Source organism: Oryx dammah, unplaced genomic scaffold (genome assembly GCF_014754425.2).
Source record: "Oryx dammah isolate SB20612 unplaced genomic scaffold, SCBI_Odam_1.1 HiC_scaffold_10, whole genome shotgun sequence".
NCBI lineage: Eukaryota > Metazoa > Chordata > Mammalia > Artiodactyla > Bovidae > Oryx > Oryx dammah.
This window is the reverse complement of record NW_024070194.1, coordinates 7,778,564-7,799,327: the sequence shown is the minus strand read 5'-3', so window position 1 is coordinate 7,799,327 and position 20,764 is coordinate 7,778,564. Positions and strand designations below refer to the sequence as shown.

General features: G+C 46.8%; 1 protein-coding gene across 1 annotated transcript in view; it reads left to right on the top strand.

Moving 5' to 3' along the window:
- The window catches only part of EYA2 (EYA transcriptional coactivator and phosphatase 2), a 263,039-nt gene that overhangs the window by 93,242 nt on the left and 149,033 nt on the right, over positions 1–20,764 (top strand). Inside the window, exons 3-4 of the mRNA XM_040248198.1 lie at positions 11,295–11,337; positions 15,194–15,336. Of these exons, the coding sequence (XP_040104132.1) occupies positions 11,295–11,337; positions 15,194–15,336 (186 nt within the window). The remainder of the gene's footprint in view (positions 1–11,294; positions 11,338–15,193; positions 15,337–20,764) is intronic.

Below are 20,764 nucleotides of genomic sequence, written 5' to 3'. Positions count from 1 at the left end.
ATACTTGCCAATAGAAAACAAACTTACAGTTACCAAAAGGGGGTGGGGCAGGGATAAATTAGGAGTTTGGGATTAATACATACTACTATATATAAAACAGATAAATAACAAGCACCTACTGTATAGCACAGAGAACTATACTCAATATCTTGGGTTTTTTAATTAATTAATTAATTTCAATGCGCCATGTCTTAGTTGCAGCACGTAGGATCTAGTTCCCTGACCAGGGATCAAACCTCGAACCCCTGCGTTGGGAATGTGGAGTCTTAGCCACTGGACCATCAGGGAAGTCCCTGGTAGGCTTTTTTTTTTTTTGGCTGTGCTGCATGGCCTACGGGATCTTAGTTCCCTGACTAGGGATCAAACCCACATATGCTGCAGTGAAAGAGCAGTCTTAACCCCTGGACCACCAGGGAAGTGCCTAGTCAATACCTTGCAATAACCTATAACGAAAGAAAATCTGAATCACTTTGCTGTACGCTTGAAACATTGCAAATCAACTATACTTCAGTTCTTTAAAATGATACTCATCATGTTTAAAAAGAAGAAATAGTTGTAAAAGGAATCAAGGCAGGAGACACAGCATTCTGCAAGACTATAGGATGCGGGGATTAAATGAGCTCCACCCTCCATGATCTCACAGCCTTAGCACAAGCTGTGTCGCCTGTCTGCAGCGCCCTCCCTTGCTGCTGCTGCTTTTTTTTTTTAAAGACAATTCAATTTCTGATCACCAGGTAACACAGTCCTTATAAAAACTTGAATGTTAGGCCAAATTCCCCTTTGCTGCATTTACCCAATCTTAGTGCTTTCCTCCCCTCCCCAGAAGTAACTCCTGTTATCACTGTTTTGTGTTGCTGTTACTGAAGATTTCTATGTTTAACGGGTGCATAAATGTATATTTCTGTAATTTAAGGAGATACGCTTATGTTCTCAAATTCTCCGGTGCACCTAAATCACCTTGGAAGTTCTGTTGGTACACCGGTTGCAGGGGCCCATTCCCACATTTCTGCTTCTGTCATGGTTTGGGGCTGGGGTGCAAGAATTTGCATTTCTAGCAATTCCCAGACAATGCTGATGTTACCAGTGCAAGGACCATGCTTTGGGAACTAGGCTCCAGGACTGATTTTAAACCTGGGTGCATGTTGGACTCTCCTGGGAAATTTTTTGGTAAAAATTTAATGCAAATGTCTAGATCTTACCCCCAAGGAGTCTGATTTAGTTGTTCAGAAATGTGACCCAAGCAGTGAGTTTTTTTTTTTTTAATTTTTATTTTTTGGCTGCCCCATGAGGCATGTGGGATCTAAGTTCTCCTGACCAAGGATCAAACCCCACCTGCTGCATTAGAAGCAGTGTCTTAATCACTGGACCATCAACGAAGTCCTGAGATGTTTTTAAAGCTCTCCAAATGCACCCAGTTTTATGCACCCAAGGTTAATAATCCCTGCTCTAGATGGTGAATTACTTCAGGACAAAGACAGTTTTTTATTCCTACATATGTATTTAAATTTCTGTTCCTAATTAGCACACAGCTCAGTGCCTGACTTATGGTAGATCCTTAAAAATTATTTATGGTTGGGTGGGTGAGTGAGTGAATGGAGGTGAAGTGGATGCTTGGTTAGGTGGATGGATGGGTGGTGGATAAATAGAGTAGCCTATGGGCTTCCCATGTGACGCTAGTGGTAAGGAACCTGCCTGTCAATTCAGGAGACATAAGAGACGCAAGTTTGACCCCTGGGTGGGGAAGATGCCCTGGAGGAGGGCATGGCAGCCCACTCTACTGTTCTTGCGGAGAATCCCATGGACAGAGGAGCCTGGCAGCCTTCAGTCCGTGGGGTCACACAGAGTCAGACAGGACTGAAGCGACTTAGCATGAGGAACCACAGATAACTTCAGGTTGATATTGGTTTTGAATCCTTAGTAATGTTTCTTTGACTTCCCCTTACCTCATTTTCCATATGTACAAAGCAGAGAATAAGATGTTCTGGGGAATAAAAGAGATAAGGCCCATGCAGACCTTAGCAGCGTGCCTGGCTTGTAGGAACCACTTGAGAAATAGAAGCTATCATTCATTACCATTTAAGGCAAAATTGGATTTGAATTATATCCCGTCTTCTGGAAGGAGGAGGGGAAATGTTATGGAACTAAGGAAGCAAAGCTGAATCAAGAAAAAAGGAAAAAAAAATTTCTTTTAAAATGCAGACACATTTTGCAAAAGCTGAGACTATAATCTCATTAAGTGTTTCCTTGGAGAGATGAAGTCACCGCCCGGTGCAACAAGCGGGCTGTCATCTGCGCTCAGACCGCCTGCGCCTCCTCTGCCCCTGGGCGGGATGTGGTTTCATTTCCAGTTTCAGTCACCGGTTCAAGCCAGGGGCTGGCAGGTTTTCCTTCATTTTCCCCAAGCCAGGTTGAGCTGCCCAGAGCTTTGCCTGGGTCTGGCCTGGGGAGGCACAGATCAACTTGACCTTTACCATTTTGAAGCCTTTTTCAGCAGGCTTCCTGGGGGGTCTCTGCCCCCAGAACGACCTCTACCTGTGCGGTGCACACGCTGGCCTCCTCATACAGTGCCCCCTCCTGTGGTTTCTGCCCCTGGTCTCAGTGCCACTTACAGTACCCACAGGAGGGAGATGAGCTGATGAAATTTACAGGCACACACCTTCCGCAGCACAGACCTGCCTCAAGACATCTTGCATTAGAAACTATCTCATCTCATGGGGATCAGTTAGAAGTGGCCCCTGGGGCCCAATTAGGCAACATAATAGTGGTGGCTGCCTTCAGAATCATTAGTTTCTTAATCCTCCCAGTGAAAGGAGAGGTTAAAAAAAAAAAATATGTGAACATTCAAATTGGGTTTACAATAGAAGTGGATTAAGCGAGAGCCCCAGGAGAATAGAAAGCTAATAATAGCTCCTCTGTGTTGATCAGTTACCCTTTGGTAGGTACCTGCTTTACAGCAGCCCTACAGGGATGAGATGGTACCCCATTTTGTGGATGTGGAAACTGAGGTTTAGGGAAAGGAAGTGATGGACCCAGGGCCATACAGTTATAGTGCAGCAGAGTCAGGATTTGAATTTGACCGTTTAGCCCATGTACTTTCTTTGGAAGGAACAATAAGACAACAAATTATGAGACTTGAGTTGTAAATCTGGACTGCAGGAGGTGCATGGTAAGCATTGTTGAATGAATGAACCCACTGTGTCTGTCCATGGGTAAGTTACATCACACAGTCACACACATACAGTCACACACCACATGTGCACTCACACACAGACTCCAGCTCTAGTTTCCTCATATTCCATTAGATCATTTATATTCCCTTCTTGGCCCCGGCATGCATTTGCATTTGTGACTTCTGGAATGAAGATTTATTTTTATGAAGCCAGAACTGGGACTTCTTAGTAATTTGCAATTCCTTGTGAGCCTGTGGTCTAAACTCTCTCTACTAGTAGTGGGGTTTCCGGGCCTGCCGTGCCAGCGTCACCTGGGAGCTTCCTTGACCTACAGGCTTGCAGTCTGCCTTTTAATAAGATCCCCGGGCGAATCCTGCGCACAGTCACGTTCCAAGTGCTCTTCTCCGTATCCGTGCCTTCTTCTGCACCTTGGTACAATTACAATGAACTTCTTTACCTGTGTATTTGTTTACCGTCAGTCTCCCCTGCTAAGTGGGCTTCCCTGGTGGTTCAGACAGTAAAGTATCCACCTGCAATGCAGGAGAGCCAAGTTCAGTCCCTGGGTTGGGAAGATCCCCTGGAGAAGGGAATGGCTACCCACTCCAGTATCCTTGCTTGGAGAATCCTGTGGACAGAGGAGCCTGGTGGGCTGCAGTCCATGGGGGTCACGAAGAGGCGGACACAGCTGAGTGACAGACGCTTCCACTTTCGCTCCCCTGCTAAACTGGAACGTCCATGAGTACAGGAACCCTGACTGGTTTTGCTGATTCTTGTAACCCATTACCTACCACATGCCTGGCATGTGGAAGGTGGTGAATGAATGAATGAGATCACCCTGAGGCTCTGGCTATCTGTTTAGCTAATCCTTCTCCCTTCACCCATAGGAAGCTGGGGAGGAAGAAGGGACTTAGAGCTTTCAATTCACAAATGAAGGAGGCTCTCTGCCCTCCCCTGAGAGCCTGCTGCCCCGGTCTCTGTGTTAACCACATCCCTCGGAGACACGTCCTGAAGCTTGGCGTAAATAGATTTGGCCATGGTGAGTCGGGTCATGGTGGAGAGGCCTGACAGAACGTGGTCCACTGGAGAAGGGAATGGCAAGCCACTTCAGTATTCTTGCCTTGAGAACCCCATGAACAGTATGAAAAGGCAAAATAATAGGATACCAAAAGATGAACTCCCCAGGTCATTAGGTGCCCAATATGCTATTGGAAATCAGTGGAGAAATAACTCCAGAAAGAATGTAGGGATGGAGCCAAAGCAAAAACAATACCCAGTTGTGGATGTGACTGGTGATAGAAGCAAAATCGGATGCTGTAAAGAGCAATATTGCATAGGAACCTGGAATGTCAGGTCCATGAATCAAGGCAAATTGGAAGTGGTCAAACAAGAGATGGCAAGGGTGAACATTGACATTTTAGGAATCAGCGAACTAAAATGGACTGGAATGGGTGAATTTAATTCAGATGAGCATTACATCTACTACTGCGGGCAGGAATCCCTCAGAAGAAATGGAGAACAAAAGAGTCCGAAATGCAGTACTTGGATGCAGTCTCAAAAACGACAGAATGATCTCTGTTCATCTCCAAGTCAAACCATTCAATATCACAGTTATCCAAGTCTATGCCCCAACCAGTAACGCTGAAGAAACTGAAATTGAACAGTTTTATGAAGACCTACAAGATCTTTTACAACTAACACCCAAAAAAGATGTCCTTTTCATTATAGGGGACTGGAATGCAAAAGTAGGGAGTCAAGAAACACCTTGAGTAACAGGCAGATTTGGCCTTGGAATGCGGAATGAAGCAGGGCAAAGACTAATAGAGTTTTGCCAAGAAAATGCACTGGTCATAGCAAACACCCTCTTCCAACAACACAAGAGAAGACTCTACACATGGACATCACCAGATGGTCAACACCGAAATCCTATTGATTATCTTCTTTGCAGCCAAAGATGGAGAAGCGCTATACAGTCAGCCAAAACAAGACCAGGAGCTGACTGTGGCTCAGATCATGAACTCCTTATGACCAAATTCAGACTTAAATTGAAGAAAGTAGGGAAAACCGCTAGACCATTCAGGTATGACCTAAATCAAATCCCTTATGATTATACAGTGGAAGTGAGAAATAGATTTAAGGGTCTAGATCTGATAGATAGAGTGCCTGATGAACTATGGAATGAGGTTCGTGACATTGTACAGGAGACAGGGATCAAGACCATCCCCGTGGAAAAGAAATGCAGAAAAGCAAAATGGCTGTCTGGGGAGGCCTTACAAATAGCTGTGAAAAGAAGAAAGGCGAAAAGCAAAGGAGAAAAGCAAAGATATAAGCATCTGAATGCAGAGTTCCAAAGAATAGCAAGAAGAGATAAGAAAGCCTTCTTCAGCCATCAATGCAAAGAAATAGAGGAAAAGAACAGAATGGGAAAGACTAGAGATCTCTTCAAGAAAATTAGAGAAACCAAGGGAACATTTCATGCAAAGATGGGCTCGATAAAGGACAGAAATGGTATGGACCTAACAGAAGCAGAAGATATTAAGAATAGAGGGCAAGAATACACAGAAGAACTGTACAAAAAAGAGCTTCACGACCCAGATAATCATGATGATATGATCACTAATCTAGAGCCAGACATCTTGGAATGTGAAGTCAAGTGGGCCTTAGAAAGCATCACTACGAACAAAGCTAGTGGAGGTGATAGAATTCCAGTTGAGCTGTTTCAAATCCTGAAAGATGATGCTGTGAAGTGCTGCACTCAATATGCCAGCAAATTTGGAAAACTCAGCAGTGGCCACAGGACTGGAAAAGGTCAGTTTTCATTCCAATTCCAAAGAAAGGCAATGCAAAAGAATGCTCAAACTACCGCACAATTGCACTCATCTCACATGCTAGTAAAGTAATGCTCAAAATTCTCCAAGCCAGGCTTCAGCAATACGTGAACCATGAACTCCCTGATGTTCAAGCTGATTTTAGAAAAGGCAGAGGAACCAGAGATCAAATTGCCAACATCTGCTGGATCATGGAAAAAGCAAGAGAGTTCCAGAAAAACATCTATTTCTGCTTTATTGACTATGCCAAAGCCTTTGACTGTGTGGATCACAAGAAACTGTGGAAAATTCTGAAAGAGATGGGAATCCCAGACCACCTGACCTGCCTGTTGAGAAATCTGTATGCAGGTCAGGAAGCAACAGTTAGAACTGGACATGGAACAACAGACTGGTTCCAAATAGGAAAAGGAGTACGTCAAGGCTGTATATTGTCACCCTGCTTATTTAACTTCTATGCAGAGTACATCATGAGAAACGCTGGACTGGAAGAAGCACAAGCTGGAATCAAGATTGCCGGGAGAAATATCAATAACCTCAGATATGCAGATGACACCACCCTTATGGCAGAAAGTGAAGAGGAGCTAAAAAGCCTCTTGATGAAAGTGAAAGAGGAGAGTGAAAAAGTTGGCTTAAAGCTCAACATTCAGAAAACGAAGATCATGGCATCCGGTCCCATCACTTCATGGGAAATAGATGGGGAAACAGTGTCAGACTTTATTTTTTGGGGCTCCAAAATCACTGCAGATGGTGACTGCAGCCATGAAATTAAAAGATGGTTACTCCTTGGAAGAAAAGTTATGACCAACCTAGATAGTATATTCAAAAGCAGAGACATTCCTTTGCCGACTAAGGTCCGTCTAGTCAAGGCTATGGTTTTTCCAGTGGTCATGTATGGATGTGAGAGTTGGACTGTGAAGAAGGCTGAGCGCCAAAGAATTGATGCGTTTGAACTGTGGTGTTGGAGAAGACTCTTGAGAGTCCCTTGGATTGCAAGGAGATCCAACCAGTCCATTCTGAAGGAGATCAACCCTGGGATGTCTTTGGAAGGAATGATGCTAAAGCTGAAGCTCCAGTACTTTGGCCACCTCATGCGAAGAGTTGACTCATTGGAAAAGACTCTGATGCTGGGAGGGATTGGGGGCAGGAGGAGAAGGGGACGACCCAGGATGAGATGGCTGGATGGCATCACGGACTCGATGGACGTGAGTGTGAGTGAACTCCGGGAGTTGGTGATGGACAGGGAGGCCTGGCGTGCGGCGATTCATGGGGTCACAAAGAGTCGGACACGACTGAGCGACTGAACTGAACTGATGGTGAGTTGGGTCACCAGGGCTGTTTTCACCACTGGCAGCGTGGATTTAGCACTAGTGCTAAGTTGCGTCCCACTCTTTGCAACACTATGGACCATAACCCGCCAGGCTCCTCTGTCCATGGGATTCTCCAGGCAAGAATACTGGAGTGGGTTGCCATTTCCTCCTCTACGGGATCTTCTCAACCCAGGAATCGGACCCGCATCTCAGGCGTCTCCTGCATTGGTAGGCAACTTCTTTACCACTAGTGCCACCTGGGAAGCCCCAACATGGATATAAGTCACCATCAACATGGATATAAGTTGCCATCAGTGATTCTGCCGTTGACCCCAGTCTTGTCCATCATGGCATGTTCAGTGGCATGGCCAAGTCTGAGAACAGAACACTGTGGTCAGTGGGAAGGGTATCTCCACCTTCCAGGCTCTGGATCCCACCAGCAGCAAAGGGCTGATGCTGCGACAGCCTGTGGAATTCACCACCCTTGGGGCTCACTTGAGAACAGGAGTTAACATGTCTCTGCCCCTGTGCTAAGGGGTCCCATGTTTGTGATGGGGCAACCCGGAGCAGTATGACCCCTCCCCCTCGATTGTCATCGTGCCCTCTGGGCCTGGAACACTGGCCTCATGGAGAGACTTGTGACCGAAGTCCACATGCTCTATCCCTCTGGCAAGCTGGGGTGCAGTGGGCATGCTGCTGTCCAGGGGGTCATGCCTGCACCAGGGGCATTGCCAAGTCTGTGGGCCAGACCATTCCTGAGCTGCATGGAATGTAAGTCTAGCTCTGACTTACCATTTAGAGAAAGCTGTCACATAAAACAGCAGCCAGAGAGTGGTGACTCTGGGGGTCCCTGAAAGGTGTCCAGGGCTACCCCGAGAACCAGGCTATTCCTGCGACGTGAACGATAATGCCTCTTCCACCTTTCTTGCTGGGGCTGGCATTGCCCCACGACCACTCCATCAGGCCCTTTCCTGATACGCAGAGGATCTGTGGCTCCAGCTGCAGCTGGGCCTCCTCGTCCACAGGACTAATATCCCTGGACCCCAGCAGAGGAAGAGAGAGGCTCTCTGCTTTCGGGGAGTCCCTACTCCACCTCTGCACCCAAAGAGTTGAGCGTGGCCGTCCTTGACACAATCCCACTCTAGGGCCCGCAGGAAGGGAAGGAACTTGAGGACCCAGTGTCATCACATCCCATCAGGATTCTCCAGGAGGTCCATGCCATCCTTACCAGGGAAAAAAAAGGAAGAAGAAAGGGAAAGAGATTATTTTCTATAGAATACATTCATTTTCCAGGTTCTCAATTCTTCCAGGCATCTTGGATTCAAAAAAGTTAAATGTGATACCAGTTGAAAAAAAAAATAATAGGAGAAAGCCTATGTTTTTCAAAAAGCACATCATCTGCAGAAGGAAAGTCTTGTAGCACTGACTGAAGGCCTGTTTCTGACTTGTGCAGTCTTCCTGGGGGTTGTTGGGGCGGAAGAGGGAGAGGATAGGAGGTTTGCACGGCTGGAGAGGGAGACGGGCCCACGTGGGGAGGGCAGAGCATGCAGCAGTTCAGAGGAACGGAGGAGACGATTGGCGCCACGTGAACCCCCAAACCAGCGCGCAGAGGTTGCAGGCAGGGGAAGATGCTTTCTTCACATTCCTAGAGTGCCGAGTTCATCTGAGCCCACGGGACTGTTTCCATAGATTGCGATTTGTATGAATATTTACATGTTTATTAAAACATACTACAAAATGTTTAATTCAGTATCTTATGTAGTGTTATTACTAAACATAAATCACACGCTTCGTACCAGTAATGAAACTGAGGCTGTTTCAGAAGGAAACGGTCCTGGGGGAAGCTGAGGAAGGGGAATATGGGAGGCTCCACCTGGGGCAAAAACCCAGAGCAGGGGCGTTAGCAGTGAGGGAGCCGAGCCAGGGCCTTTCCTTGGCATTGGACCCCGTTAGCCCGACATTTTATAAAAACAGCACATAGGAAGATACAGTCATCCAGCACACACACACACACACATCACTTTCTCACATTTATAACTAGAATAAAAGTTTTCCACGGTTCCTTCTCGTGTGCTGTGTGGCCAATATATGCTGATGCTGTCCGTCCTATTTTATTTTTAAATTCTAGCTATAACTCTCTAAGTGGACTTCAGGAGTTGCCTCCTCACCCTAGTAGCTTGGGACTCAAACAGAATTTGACTCAACCAAGGAGATGATTAAGGAAATGGACTTGGGACTCCCCTGGCGGTCTAGCGGTTAAGACTCCACACTTCCAATGCAGGGGCACGAGTTCCATCCTGATCAGGGAACTAAGATCCCACATGCCACAAGGCACAGCCCACCCCCCTCCAAAAAAAAGGAAATAGACTTGGGACTAAACAGCCTTAGGTTCGAGTCCCAGTTTCCATGTCTGCAGGCTTGAGCAAGGCACCTCATTAGCCTTTCGAGCCTTGGTTTCGGCATGACTACGTGAGGGAGTCCTTGTAGCATTGCCTTGGGAGTGAAGTGAGTTCAGGCAGTTAACACAGAGCCTGGCACGTGTGAGCTTGTTGGTGGGGGCTGGTTGTTGTTAATGATGATGACTGCCCTCGTGGGCTGCTGTGCCCTGCTTGGGAAGCCAAACTCTGGAGCCAGACCACCTGAGCTCAGACCACGGATCTGCCCCTTAGGACCCATGCGTTCTTGAGTGAGTCATGTCAACTGCACCTCCCTTCATCTGTAACACAGGGACGGGAACAGAACCTTCCTCAAGGTGAGGGGGGGAGGATTATGAGGATTAAAATAATGAATCCAGATAACAGGTTTAGAAGAGAATTTGGCTCATAGCAGGCACAGGGTAAATGATGGATAGAATCATCATCGTTACCATCATCATAATCTCATTTCATCCTCACGCACCCTTGTGAGATAGATGTTTTCCCTCATTTCACAGGAGGGTGCCCTGAGCCCCGGAGACTATAGGCGATCTGCCCAAAGTCTCAGTGCTGACTCAGAGGTACAGTTGGGATTGCAGGTTGGTTTACAGAGCGGCTCAGAGCTCTGGAGGGCGTGGAGTATTTCTCGGGAGGCACAGGGACAACCCTGCCCCTGCCCTGCAGACCAGGCAGTATGAATTGGCAGGTTGGCACAATCAGTCGACACGTCATCTAGAACTTGCTGGGGCTCCACACTGAGGACATTGAGTTGTCTTTGTTTAAGATGACACAGCACAAAATCCTCCCCAGTGAACTGATGGTGTTTAAAATGATCCTCTTGGCAACATCTCTCCCAGCAAAATTGTATCACCTCTTCATCATCTCCTGATCATTGCCTCCCAACCATGGTTGGAGGCTGAGTGCCCAGGGACACAGCCCTTGTACCAGGACTTCAGGCGTCTCCCATCTCCCTCCCCACACTCTAGTTGGAGCCTTGGAGACAATCCAAGATGTGTCTCCTGTAAGTGCTGGAGCCAGCCACACCCGAACCCCACAGACTGAAACTGGGGAGGGAGAGGAGGAATATCAATGTGATGTCCTCAGAAGGAAGGAAAATGGGTATCGGATAGCCAAAGCCAACCAGTATCTGCCTTTCTGGGTTTCTGGGGTTGCCTTTAAAGCAAGGAAAAGAGTGGGTCTCCATCCAGGAGTAGAAATGGTGCCAGCTGCCCTCTAGTTGTGGGCCTGGCTCAAGCACATTCTTTCTGTCTCTTTGGCCTCCATTTCTCCATCTGTACAATGGGTGGGGGGATGGATTCCACCCTGATGTTTCAAAATGCTATAGATTGTATATACATAGTCCTTCAGTTAGTACCTGGAGACAAAGCACACCCAGAGAAGGTTTTTCAAGAAGGAAAGTGCTATAGTGCTGTGGCTTGGATAAGCTTGTGTGCTTGAGAAAGTCCCTGACAGCAACTCCATGAGTTTCTTCCCCCTCAACCTGGCTTCTGAAGTCACAGCTTCTGGGAACCATCTCTCTGACAGCTCAAGTCCTTCAAATGTTTTTTTCCCCTCCAGGCATCACCACATCGGCTCCGAGTGTGTCCCAGCTCTTTGCAAGGTGAGTACCCTTGCCTTAGCTTCCTCTCACTCTCTCTCCTTTTTCTCCTTGGAGGCAGAGGCTCTGGAGCCAGACTCCCTGGAGAGGAATCCCAGTGATGCTCTTACTGCTTGAGCGACCTTGAACAAATGACCCCTACTTCCCCCGGCCTCAGTCTCCCCATCTGGAAAAAGGGGACAATCCTGATGTCTGTTTCACATAAAAGACACTTAGAATGGGGTCTGGAATAGACTATTCTGAGAGTGTTGGCGGTTGTTTTTTTCTCCATTTTTCAATCTTTTCTTCCTTTCCTTCCTGTCCTTTCCTAACAAAGATTTTCTCTGTTCCTGTCTCCCTCTTGCTTCTCTATCTCTCCCTGTTTTTCCTTCCTTCCTTTCCTCTCTCTTATCTTCTTTCCTCCTTCTTCCCTCCTTCCTGCTCCAATATGCACCCAACACTGCTTGATAACCAAATCTCCTAGGAGCTCTGGAGACTTGCAGGATCAATGAGACACAGCCCCTGCCCTCAGAGAGCTTCCAGTCTAGTGGGAATGGACCGGTAGATCAGAGATCTCAGTATGGTGAATGGTACAAATGGTCCACCAGAGCTGCGTCCAGGGGTTGGTGGGAGCCTGGTGATGGACAGGGCTTACCCAGGGCAACTGGGGAGCTGCCTTGGTGGGACGGTCAGTATGGACCGCCTCTGCATACTCACCTCCTCCATAGCTGGATATTCTCTTCCCCGGACGACTCCAGAGAAGCTGTTTGTAAGGAACACACTTTCTCAGCGTTCCTTTCCCTCCAGAAGATGTTTTGGGGGTTGTCAGTAGCAACTGAGGTCTATTAAATCTACCTAACTTGTTTTATGGCCTTGGGGTTAGAGAGCTTCCTTGTCCTCTCTCTGGCTTTTCATTCGAGCCCCAGTTTATTCTAAGAAATTCACATCAGTTTTGATGGGAAGCAGGAATTGATCATCTCGGATTTCCACCTTCTACTTCCAGACAGGTGTAAATTGGGAGCATTTTCAAATAAAATTCTCTGCTCAGTGCCAAGTCCCATGCTCTGGATGTGTTTCCAGGCACCTCGTAGGGTGGGAGTCTTGACTGATGAAACACCTTCCAATACTGGATCTGGAGTCTCCAGTTCAAGCGACTTTCTTACGCATCTTGGGACAAATTACAAAACAAGCAACTTTCTTATGCATCTTGGAACAAATTCCCTGACCCTTTGGCACAGAAGTTGTCAAAAAGAAAGGGGGCCTGAGAACATCTTTTTATAATTCTGTGAATTTTTACATCTGTCTCATACATGCCATTAGGCTTCATATGTAGGAGAAACTCTGGAAATGAGAAGGTTTCACTGTGTTAATGTGATCAGAATGGAATCAGATACCGGTTTAGGAATCTCATTACCATCTACTGATAAGCTCATGGTCAGAATGATTAGATACAGTTGTCAAGTCGCACAGAACTTTAGTGTCTGGGTTTTTGACCTAAAGGGCCTGGGTGTCCTAGTGGAGTGGTTAAGGACGTGGCCTCTGGAACCAGGGTTCAAATTGTGGATCAACTGTATACATTCTCTCTGCCTCAGTTTTCTTATCTGTAAAATGGGGATTGGAATAGTAACTGCCTCCAAGGGTTGTCACAGTTGCTATGATATTAAATGAGCCAGTCCACATACAGTAATCAGGACAGTGCCTGGCGTATCACAGATCCAAGAATTGTCAGTGTTTTTTAATCACAGGAAGGACTGTTGAGGACAATGTGAGAGTCAGAAGAAATTCTCAAATCCAGCTGAATACAGCGCCCCGGAGAGCAGACCCAGGCTTTCCAAAGCATCTGCTTTGCAAGAGAAGGGGGAAATAAGGAGTGTGTATGTTCATGTGTGAATCTCTCCTGGTTTTAAAATATTGGCGACTCCAAATTAAGAAAAAGACTGCACTGGCCAAAGAAATTGCATCTGTAGACTCACTGTCTTGTCCCCATCCGGTTAGAATGAGCTAACCTTGACTTTATTTATTGCTGCCTGCAAGACGTAGTCAGTCCCAGGCCCGTCCCTGAGCAGCAGCAAAGCTCCATGGTTACAAGTGTGGGCTCAGGAGTCAGACTTCCAAGTTCAGATTCTGGATTTCCCGCTTTCTAGCCATGACTTCTGGTCTCTGAGCTCAGTTTTCTCTTCTTTAAAATGGGAGTTAGCAGAGCCTCTACCCCAGGGAGTTGATATCAGTATGTGACGTGACATAGACCACATCAGGCCTGTGAGACACAATTCCTAGCCTGTGGTCAGAGCTCAGTGGTTACTAGCAGTCATTGTGTTATGGACGTCGTAGGTCAGCAGCCCTTTATTTACTTTTTTAGGATTTTTTACTAGTATTATTTATTTTTGGTTGCACTGGGTCTTCATCACCGCTCACGGCCTTTCTCTGGTTGTGGCAAGGGGTGGGGGCTTAATCTCTAGTTGTGGTGTGCGGGCTTCTCTTCGCAGCAAATGTGGGCTCAGTAGTTGTGGCACGCGGGCTTTGTTGCCCCGTGGCATGTGGGATCGTCCCAGACCAGAGATCAAACCGATGTCTCCCACATTTGCAGGCAGATTCTTAACCACCAGACTGCCAGGGAAGTCCCTCAGTGGCCCTTTAAATCCTAGCCCTTCGTGGAACCAATTATTCATCTTGAAGTAAGGAATTCATTTGTGTTCTTTGGGTGCAAGTAAGACAAATAGACCCCAGCTGTGTTCAGGTGCTCAGGTGTGTCCAACTCTTTGTGACCCAAAGGACCTAGTCCCGTCTGTCCATAGGCGTCTCCAGGCAACAGTACTGGGGCGGATTGCCATTTCCTCCTCCAGGGCGTCTTCCCCACCCAGGGATAGAACCCACATCTCTTACGTCTCCTGCATCGTCAGGCAGATTCTTTCCGCTAGCACCGCCTGGGAAGCCCAGACCCCAGCTGATGTAAGCCCGAAAGGAGTTTTTGGTTTTGTTTTTATTTATTTATTTGTTTTTGGAGGATCTGGAGTAGCTCACAGTGAAATCAAAACTGGAATAATCAGGTCTTGAGAAAGACCCGGAATAGGACCGCTTCTGAGATCCAAGCAATAGGAAGGGAATAAAAACAGTCTTTTCAGAATGTGGCTGTTGGAATGAATTATTCAGCCCAGGAATTCAGTTCCCAGAATAGAATCTGATTGGATAATCTTGCACCCTGTGCCCACCCCGTGGCCTAGAGCAGAGCATCTTGACTGGCAACCCTGTCAAAGCTGTATCATTTGAGAATGTGTCTAAATAAGGGTAGAAAGTCACAGCGGAATGGGCTCTACTGTAGTAATCAAGAAACCCTGGTCCCAGTGGATTAACACAACAGAGGTCTGTTTCTTACATAAAGCCCAGGGATCGCATGGACCTCTCCAAGGCAGGCTCCTCCACAGGCTGACTCGGGGTTCCAGGGTGCAACCCTGCTGGCTCCGCCCTCTCAGCTGGCACCCCCCACAGTTGCTGCTGAAAGAGGAGAGAGGGCAGCAGGTCTCAAGGAGACAGTTTTATTGGCTAAACTGCTGTGTTGAGCAGAATCCAGTCATGTGGTTGAATCTGACTGCAAGGGACCCAGGAAGTGTCATTCTCCTGGTGCCCAGGAAAGGTAAATGAAATAGGACCTGATGAACATGTAAGTTGTTTCTTTCCTGGAAAGAGTACATGGTGGTCCGGGGACTAGGACTCGTACTTTCATTGCTGGGACCAGAGTTCCTGATCAGGGAGCAAAGATCCCAAAAGTCGCAAGGCCAAAAAAATAAAAAATACCCAAAGGGAAGGAGTGGTAGTGGTGATACCAGGGGGGAGGGATGTGCTAGGTTGGGCTTGGAGATTTAATCTTCTTTCTTCCACGCAGACCTTGCCCGCGTGTCCTACCCGGTCAGCCTCCCTCGGCCATGGCAGCCTACGGCCAGACACAGTACAGTGCAGGGATCCAGCAAGCCACTCCCTACACGGCTTACCCACCTCCGGCACAAGCCTATGGAATCCCTTCTTACAGTGAGTACCTGACCAAGCCCTTGCTTTCCCCTGGACCTCTAACATCATGGTCTTCATTCTGCCCAAATGCTTCAGGTAAATGCAGAAAGAGGCATGCAGCCAGCCTGATTTTGGATTGGAGATAGAGAAGAAGGACAGACACTTTCAATACAGTTCAAGTTCTAGAGACTATGTCAAGGCCTCTTTTGATTGCAAGGGTAAGAAACTTAACCCAAGCTGGCTTAGAGAACATGGAAATTTAATGATTCACATACTGGTAAGCTTGGGGACACAGCTGATAGTAGGTATGGCTGGATCCAGGTGCTCAGAGGATGTCAAGAGGAAAATGTCTCTCTCTATTTTCAGACCTTTTCCTCTGAGTTATCTTTACTTCTGCCTGGGTTCTGCCAAGATAATCTAGAACTGAGATAAGATGGCCCTTGGATACTTTTTAACCAATAAAATATACTTGACATTTGAAAAATTAATTGCCAGTTTTTAAATGGGAAATGTTTACATAGTAATACGTATTTCTAAAGGGCTTCCCTGGTGGCTCAGAGGTTAAAGCGTCTGCCTGCAATGCAGGAGACTGGGGTTCGATCCCTGGGTCAGGAAGATCCCCTGGAGAAGGAAATGGCAACCCACTCCACTATTCTTGCCTGGAGAATCCCATGGACGGAGGAGCCTGGTGGGCTACAGTCCACGGGGTCTCAAAGAGTCGGACACGACTGAGTGACTTCACTTCACTTCACATATTTCTAACGTCTTAAAAAAAAACAAACAACAGATGACTGGGCAGCACTGGGCCCACATTTTTGCGTCAAAAGTAGGTAACTGTAGGGCTGACCTTGTTAGCCTCTGTTGGCCACAATCCTCTCCTAGCCCGCATTACTCACTTAAATTAGCTGCCTGAAGACGTTTAAGCTTGCAACCCCTGGCCTAGAGGGAGAAAAAACAAATGAAATTTTAAAAATCGTAGCTTAAAGTAATTTCAAATTATGATTCACGGGATGAAGGAAGACAAGATCGTGAAATGGAACAGAACAAGCAAGATTTAACTTAGGTTCCAGCTCCAAGGATGGTCTTTTACAGAAGGAGCTGATTCATCTGAGAACTGAGAGATGACCGTTAGTGAGCACGGGAAGAGAGGCGTCCAGGCAGAGGATGCCTGGGAATCCTGGGGAGATAGATTTGGCAAACCCCAGAAGCCCAGTGGCTGGAACACAGGACCTAGATGAGACAGGCAAAGTGGGCAGTCTTTGCACCTGGGGAGGACTTTTTTCCAGTGAAACAGGAACTTATTAGCAGATCTATAAACATAGGGCTATCTGATGCAATCTGGGGTTTTTAAAGATCACTTTGGGGCTTCCCTGGTGGTCCAGTGATTAGAATCCACCTTGCTATCACGGGACACTGGTTCAACCCCTGATCCGGCAAGATCCCTCATGCCTCAGAGCAACTAAGCCCATGCGCCACAACTGCTGAGCCAGCGCTCTAGAGCTCACTCGCCGCAACTGCCAAAGCCCGCCTGCCTAGAGCCTGTGCTCTGCAGCAAGAGAAGCCGCTGCAGTGAGAAGCCCCACACGACGGTGAAGAGTAGCCCCTGCTTGGCGCCATTTGAGAAAGGCTGCGTGCAGCAACAGAGACCCACCGCAGCGAAAAAATAAATAAATGTATCTTTAAAAACAAAAAAAAAAGGTCACTTTGGCTGCTGTGGGGAGATTGGATTGGAGAGAAGCAAGAGGAGAAACAGGAAGGCAAGTTGGGAGACTGATGAAGCCTGGAGTGGAGTGATGGTGGAAGCCTGCTGGGGGCAGTAGACAGACATATTCAAGAACAGTTGTGGCGTTAAGAGTGACAAGTCAGGGGACACTGGGTTGGGCATCCGTCAGAGACATGATCACTGAGATGCTGTGTCTTTGAGATGGTGTATCACTGAGATGCTGCCACCCACAGTCCTCAGGGCTCTGTATCCACTCATTCTTTGAAGCCCCCACTCAACTCTCCAAGGAAGGTCTGATCATTATCCTCTTTCAAGGGATAAATAAATAGAGGCTCAGAGAGCATAAATAACTCGCCCAGGGTCCCCCAGTTGGTCGGTGGTAGAGGTGGAATTACACCCAGCAGCCTGGGCTCTGGAGTCCAAGCCCCTCACCACTGAGCTCTGCTGCCTGAGCACACATTCCAGAAATCCTGGGGGATTACCTGTGATGGACCTCGGCCAACTGGTGTGGGCATCTTTTCTAACTTCTGTCCCTCTTGTGCCAGAAGACGGGTGATAAAATCACAGGTGAGTCACCTGCCTGGCTGACAGTCAAGACACATGAAGCCGGATTATTTTCAGCATAAAAGAGAACCCTAGCCCTGCTTCCAGACAAAACATGGCATCTGGTGGAAATTAATTTGGTCCAAAGTCATTTTTTAGTGCCAGTTACTTTCAGAGGCTCTCTGCCCTCAAAACACAGCATAAGAGGCAAGGTCGCATGTCCTGGGTTCACACCCCACCTCTGCCCCCTTGCTGGTCCTAAGACCCAGGGCGAGTCACCTCCTTCATACAATGGGAGTGATACTAAGTCTGGCTTCCTAACCATTGTTGCTGTAAATGGGATTATCTACTAATAGAGTTTTGCCAAGAAAGTGCACTGGTCATAGCAAACACCCTCTTCCAACAACACAAGAGAAGACTCTACACATGGACATCACCAGATGGTCAACACCAAAATCAGATTGATTATATTCTTTGCAGCCAAAGATGGAGAAGCTCTATACAGTCAGCAAAAACAAGACTGGGAACTGACTGTGGCTCAGATCATGAACTCCTTATTGCCAAATTCAGACTTAAATTGAAGAAAGTAGGGAAAACCGCTAGACCATTCAGGTATGGCCTAAATCAAATCCCTTATGATTATACAGTGGAAGTGAGAAATAGATTTAAGGGTCTAGATCTGATAGATAGAGTGCCTGATGAACTATGGAATGAGGTTCGTGACATTGTACAGGAGACAGGGATCAAGACCATCCCTGTGGAAAAGAAATGCAGAAAAGCAAAATGGCTGTCTGGGGAGGCCTTACAAATAGCTGTGAAAAGAAGAAAGGCGAAAAGCAAAGGAGAAAAGCAAAGATATAAGCATCTGAATGCAGAGTTCCAAAGAATAGCAAGAAGAGATAAGAAAGCTTTCTTCAGCCATCAATGCAAAGAAATAGAGGAAAAGAACAGAATGGCAAAGACTAGAGATCTCTTCAAGCAACTTAGAGAAACCAAGGGAACATTTCATGCAAAGATGGGCTCGATAAAGGACAGAAATGGTATGGACCTAACAGAAGCAGAAGATATTAAGAAGACGTGGCAAGAATACACAGAACTCTACAAAAAGGATCTTCATGACCTGGATAATCACGATGGTGTGATCACTAATCTAGAGCCAGATATCCTGGAATGTGAAGTCAAGTGGGCCTTAGAAAGCATCACTACGAACAAAGCTAGCGGAGGTGATGGAATTCCAGTTGAGCTATTTCAAATCCTGAAAGATGATGCTGTGAAAGTGCTGCACTCAATATGCCAGCAAATTTGGAAAACCAGCAGTGGCCACAGGACTGGAAAAGGTCAGTTTTCATTCCAATTCCAAAGAAAGGCAATGCAAAAGAATGCTCAAACTACCGCACAATTACACTCATCTCACATGCTGGTAAAGTAATGCTCAAAATTCTCCAAGCCAGGCTTCAGCAATATGTGAACCGTGAACTTCCAGATGTTCAAGCTGATTTTAGAAAAGGCAGAGGAACCAGAGATCAAATTGCCAACATCCGCTGGATCATGGAAAAAGCAAGAGAGTTCCAGAAAAACATCTATTTCTGCTTTATTGACTATGCCAAAGCCTTTGACTGTGTGGATCACAATAAACTGTAGAAAATTCTGAGAGAGATGGGAATCCCAGACCACCTGACCTGCCTGTTGAGAAATCTGTATGCAGGTCAGGAAGCAACAGTTAGAACTGGACATGGAACAACAGACTGGTTCCAAATAGGAAAAGGAATATGTCAAGGCTGTATACTGTCACCCTGCTTATTTAACTTCTATGCAGAGTACATCATGAGAAACGCTGGGCAGGAAGAAGCACAAGCTGGAATCAAGATTGCCGGGAGAAATATCAATAACCTCAGATATGCAGATGACACCACCCTTATGGCAGCAAGTGAAGAGGAACTAAAAAGCCTCTGATGAAAGTAAAAGAGGAGAGTGAAAAAGTTGGCTTAAAGCTCAACATTCAGAAAACGAAGATCATGGCATCCAGTCCCATCACTTCATGGGAAATAGATGGGGAAACAGTGGAAACAGTGTCAGACTTTATTTTTTTGGGCTCCAAAATCACTGCAGATGGTGACTGCAGCCATGAAATTAAAAGACGCTTACTCCTTGGAAGAAAAGTTATGACCAACCTAGATAGCATATTCAAAAGCGGAGACATTACTTTGCCGACTAAGGTCCGTCTAGTCAAGGTTATGGTTTTTCCAGTGGTCATGTATGGATATGAGAGTTGGACTGTGAAGAAGGCTGAGCACCGAAGAATTGATGCTTTTGAAGTGTGGTGTTGGAAAAGACTCTTGAGAGTCCCTTGGATTGCAAGGAGATCCAACCAGTCCATTCTGAAGGAGATCAGCCCTGGGATTTCTTTGGAAGGAATGATGCTAAAGCTGAAACTCCAGTACTTTGGCCGCCTCATGCGAAGAGTTGACTCATTGGAAAAGACTCTGATACTGGGAGGGATTGGGGGCAAGATGAGAAGGGGACGACAGAGAATGAGATGGCTGGATGGCATTACTGACTCGATGGACGTGAGTCTGAGTGAACTCTGGGAGCGGTGATGGACAGGGAGGCCTGGCGTGCTGCGATTCATGGGATTTCAAAGAGTTGGACACGACTGAGCAACTGAACTGAACTGAACATCCAGAATCAGCTACCTTTTCCTTTAAAGGGCCAGTTCCTAAGTATTTTCAGCTTTCTGGGCCATGCAGTCTCTGTCACAGCCACTCAGCACTGCTGTTGGAGCATGAAACCAGCCAGACAATATGTAAACTAATGAGTGTGTCTGTGTTCTAATAAAGCTTTATTTACACAAACAGTGGGCCACCGTGGGTCCACGGACCACAGTGTGTCAGCCCTTGATCTATATTAAGGGCTTAGCTCACTGGTCCTGGCCCAAGGGAAACGTTCAGTCAGTACAGTAGCGGCCGGGCTGCCATACACCTGGTATGTCCACATCACTGAGTAATGACAGGTGGGCTGAAAAGCCCTTTCCTTTCACACATGCCTGTGCCGGAGCAAGCGGTGTTTGCTCACTGTCTGGACAAACCTTGTTGAATCTTGTTAGGAAACTTTTCTCCTTGCTCCTTGGCAAATAGCGTTATTCACCTTTGTTTAAATAGCTGCAGGGAAATAATAACACAGTTG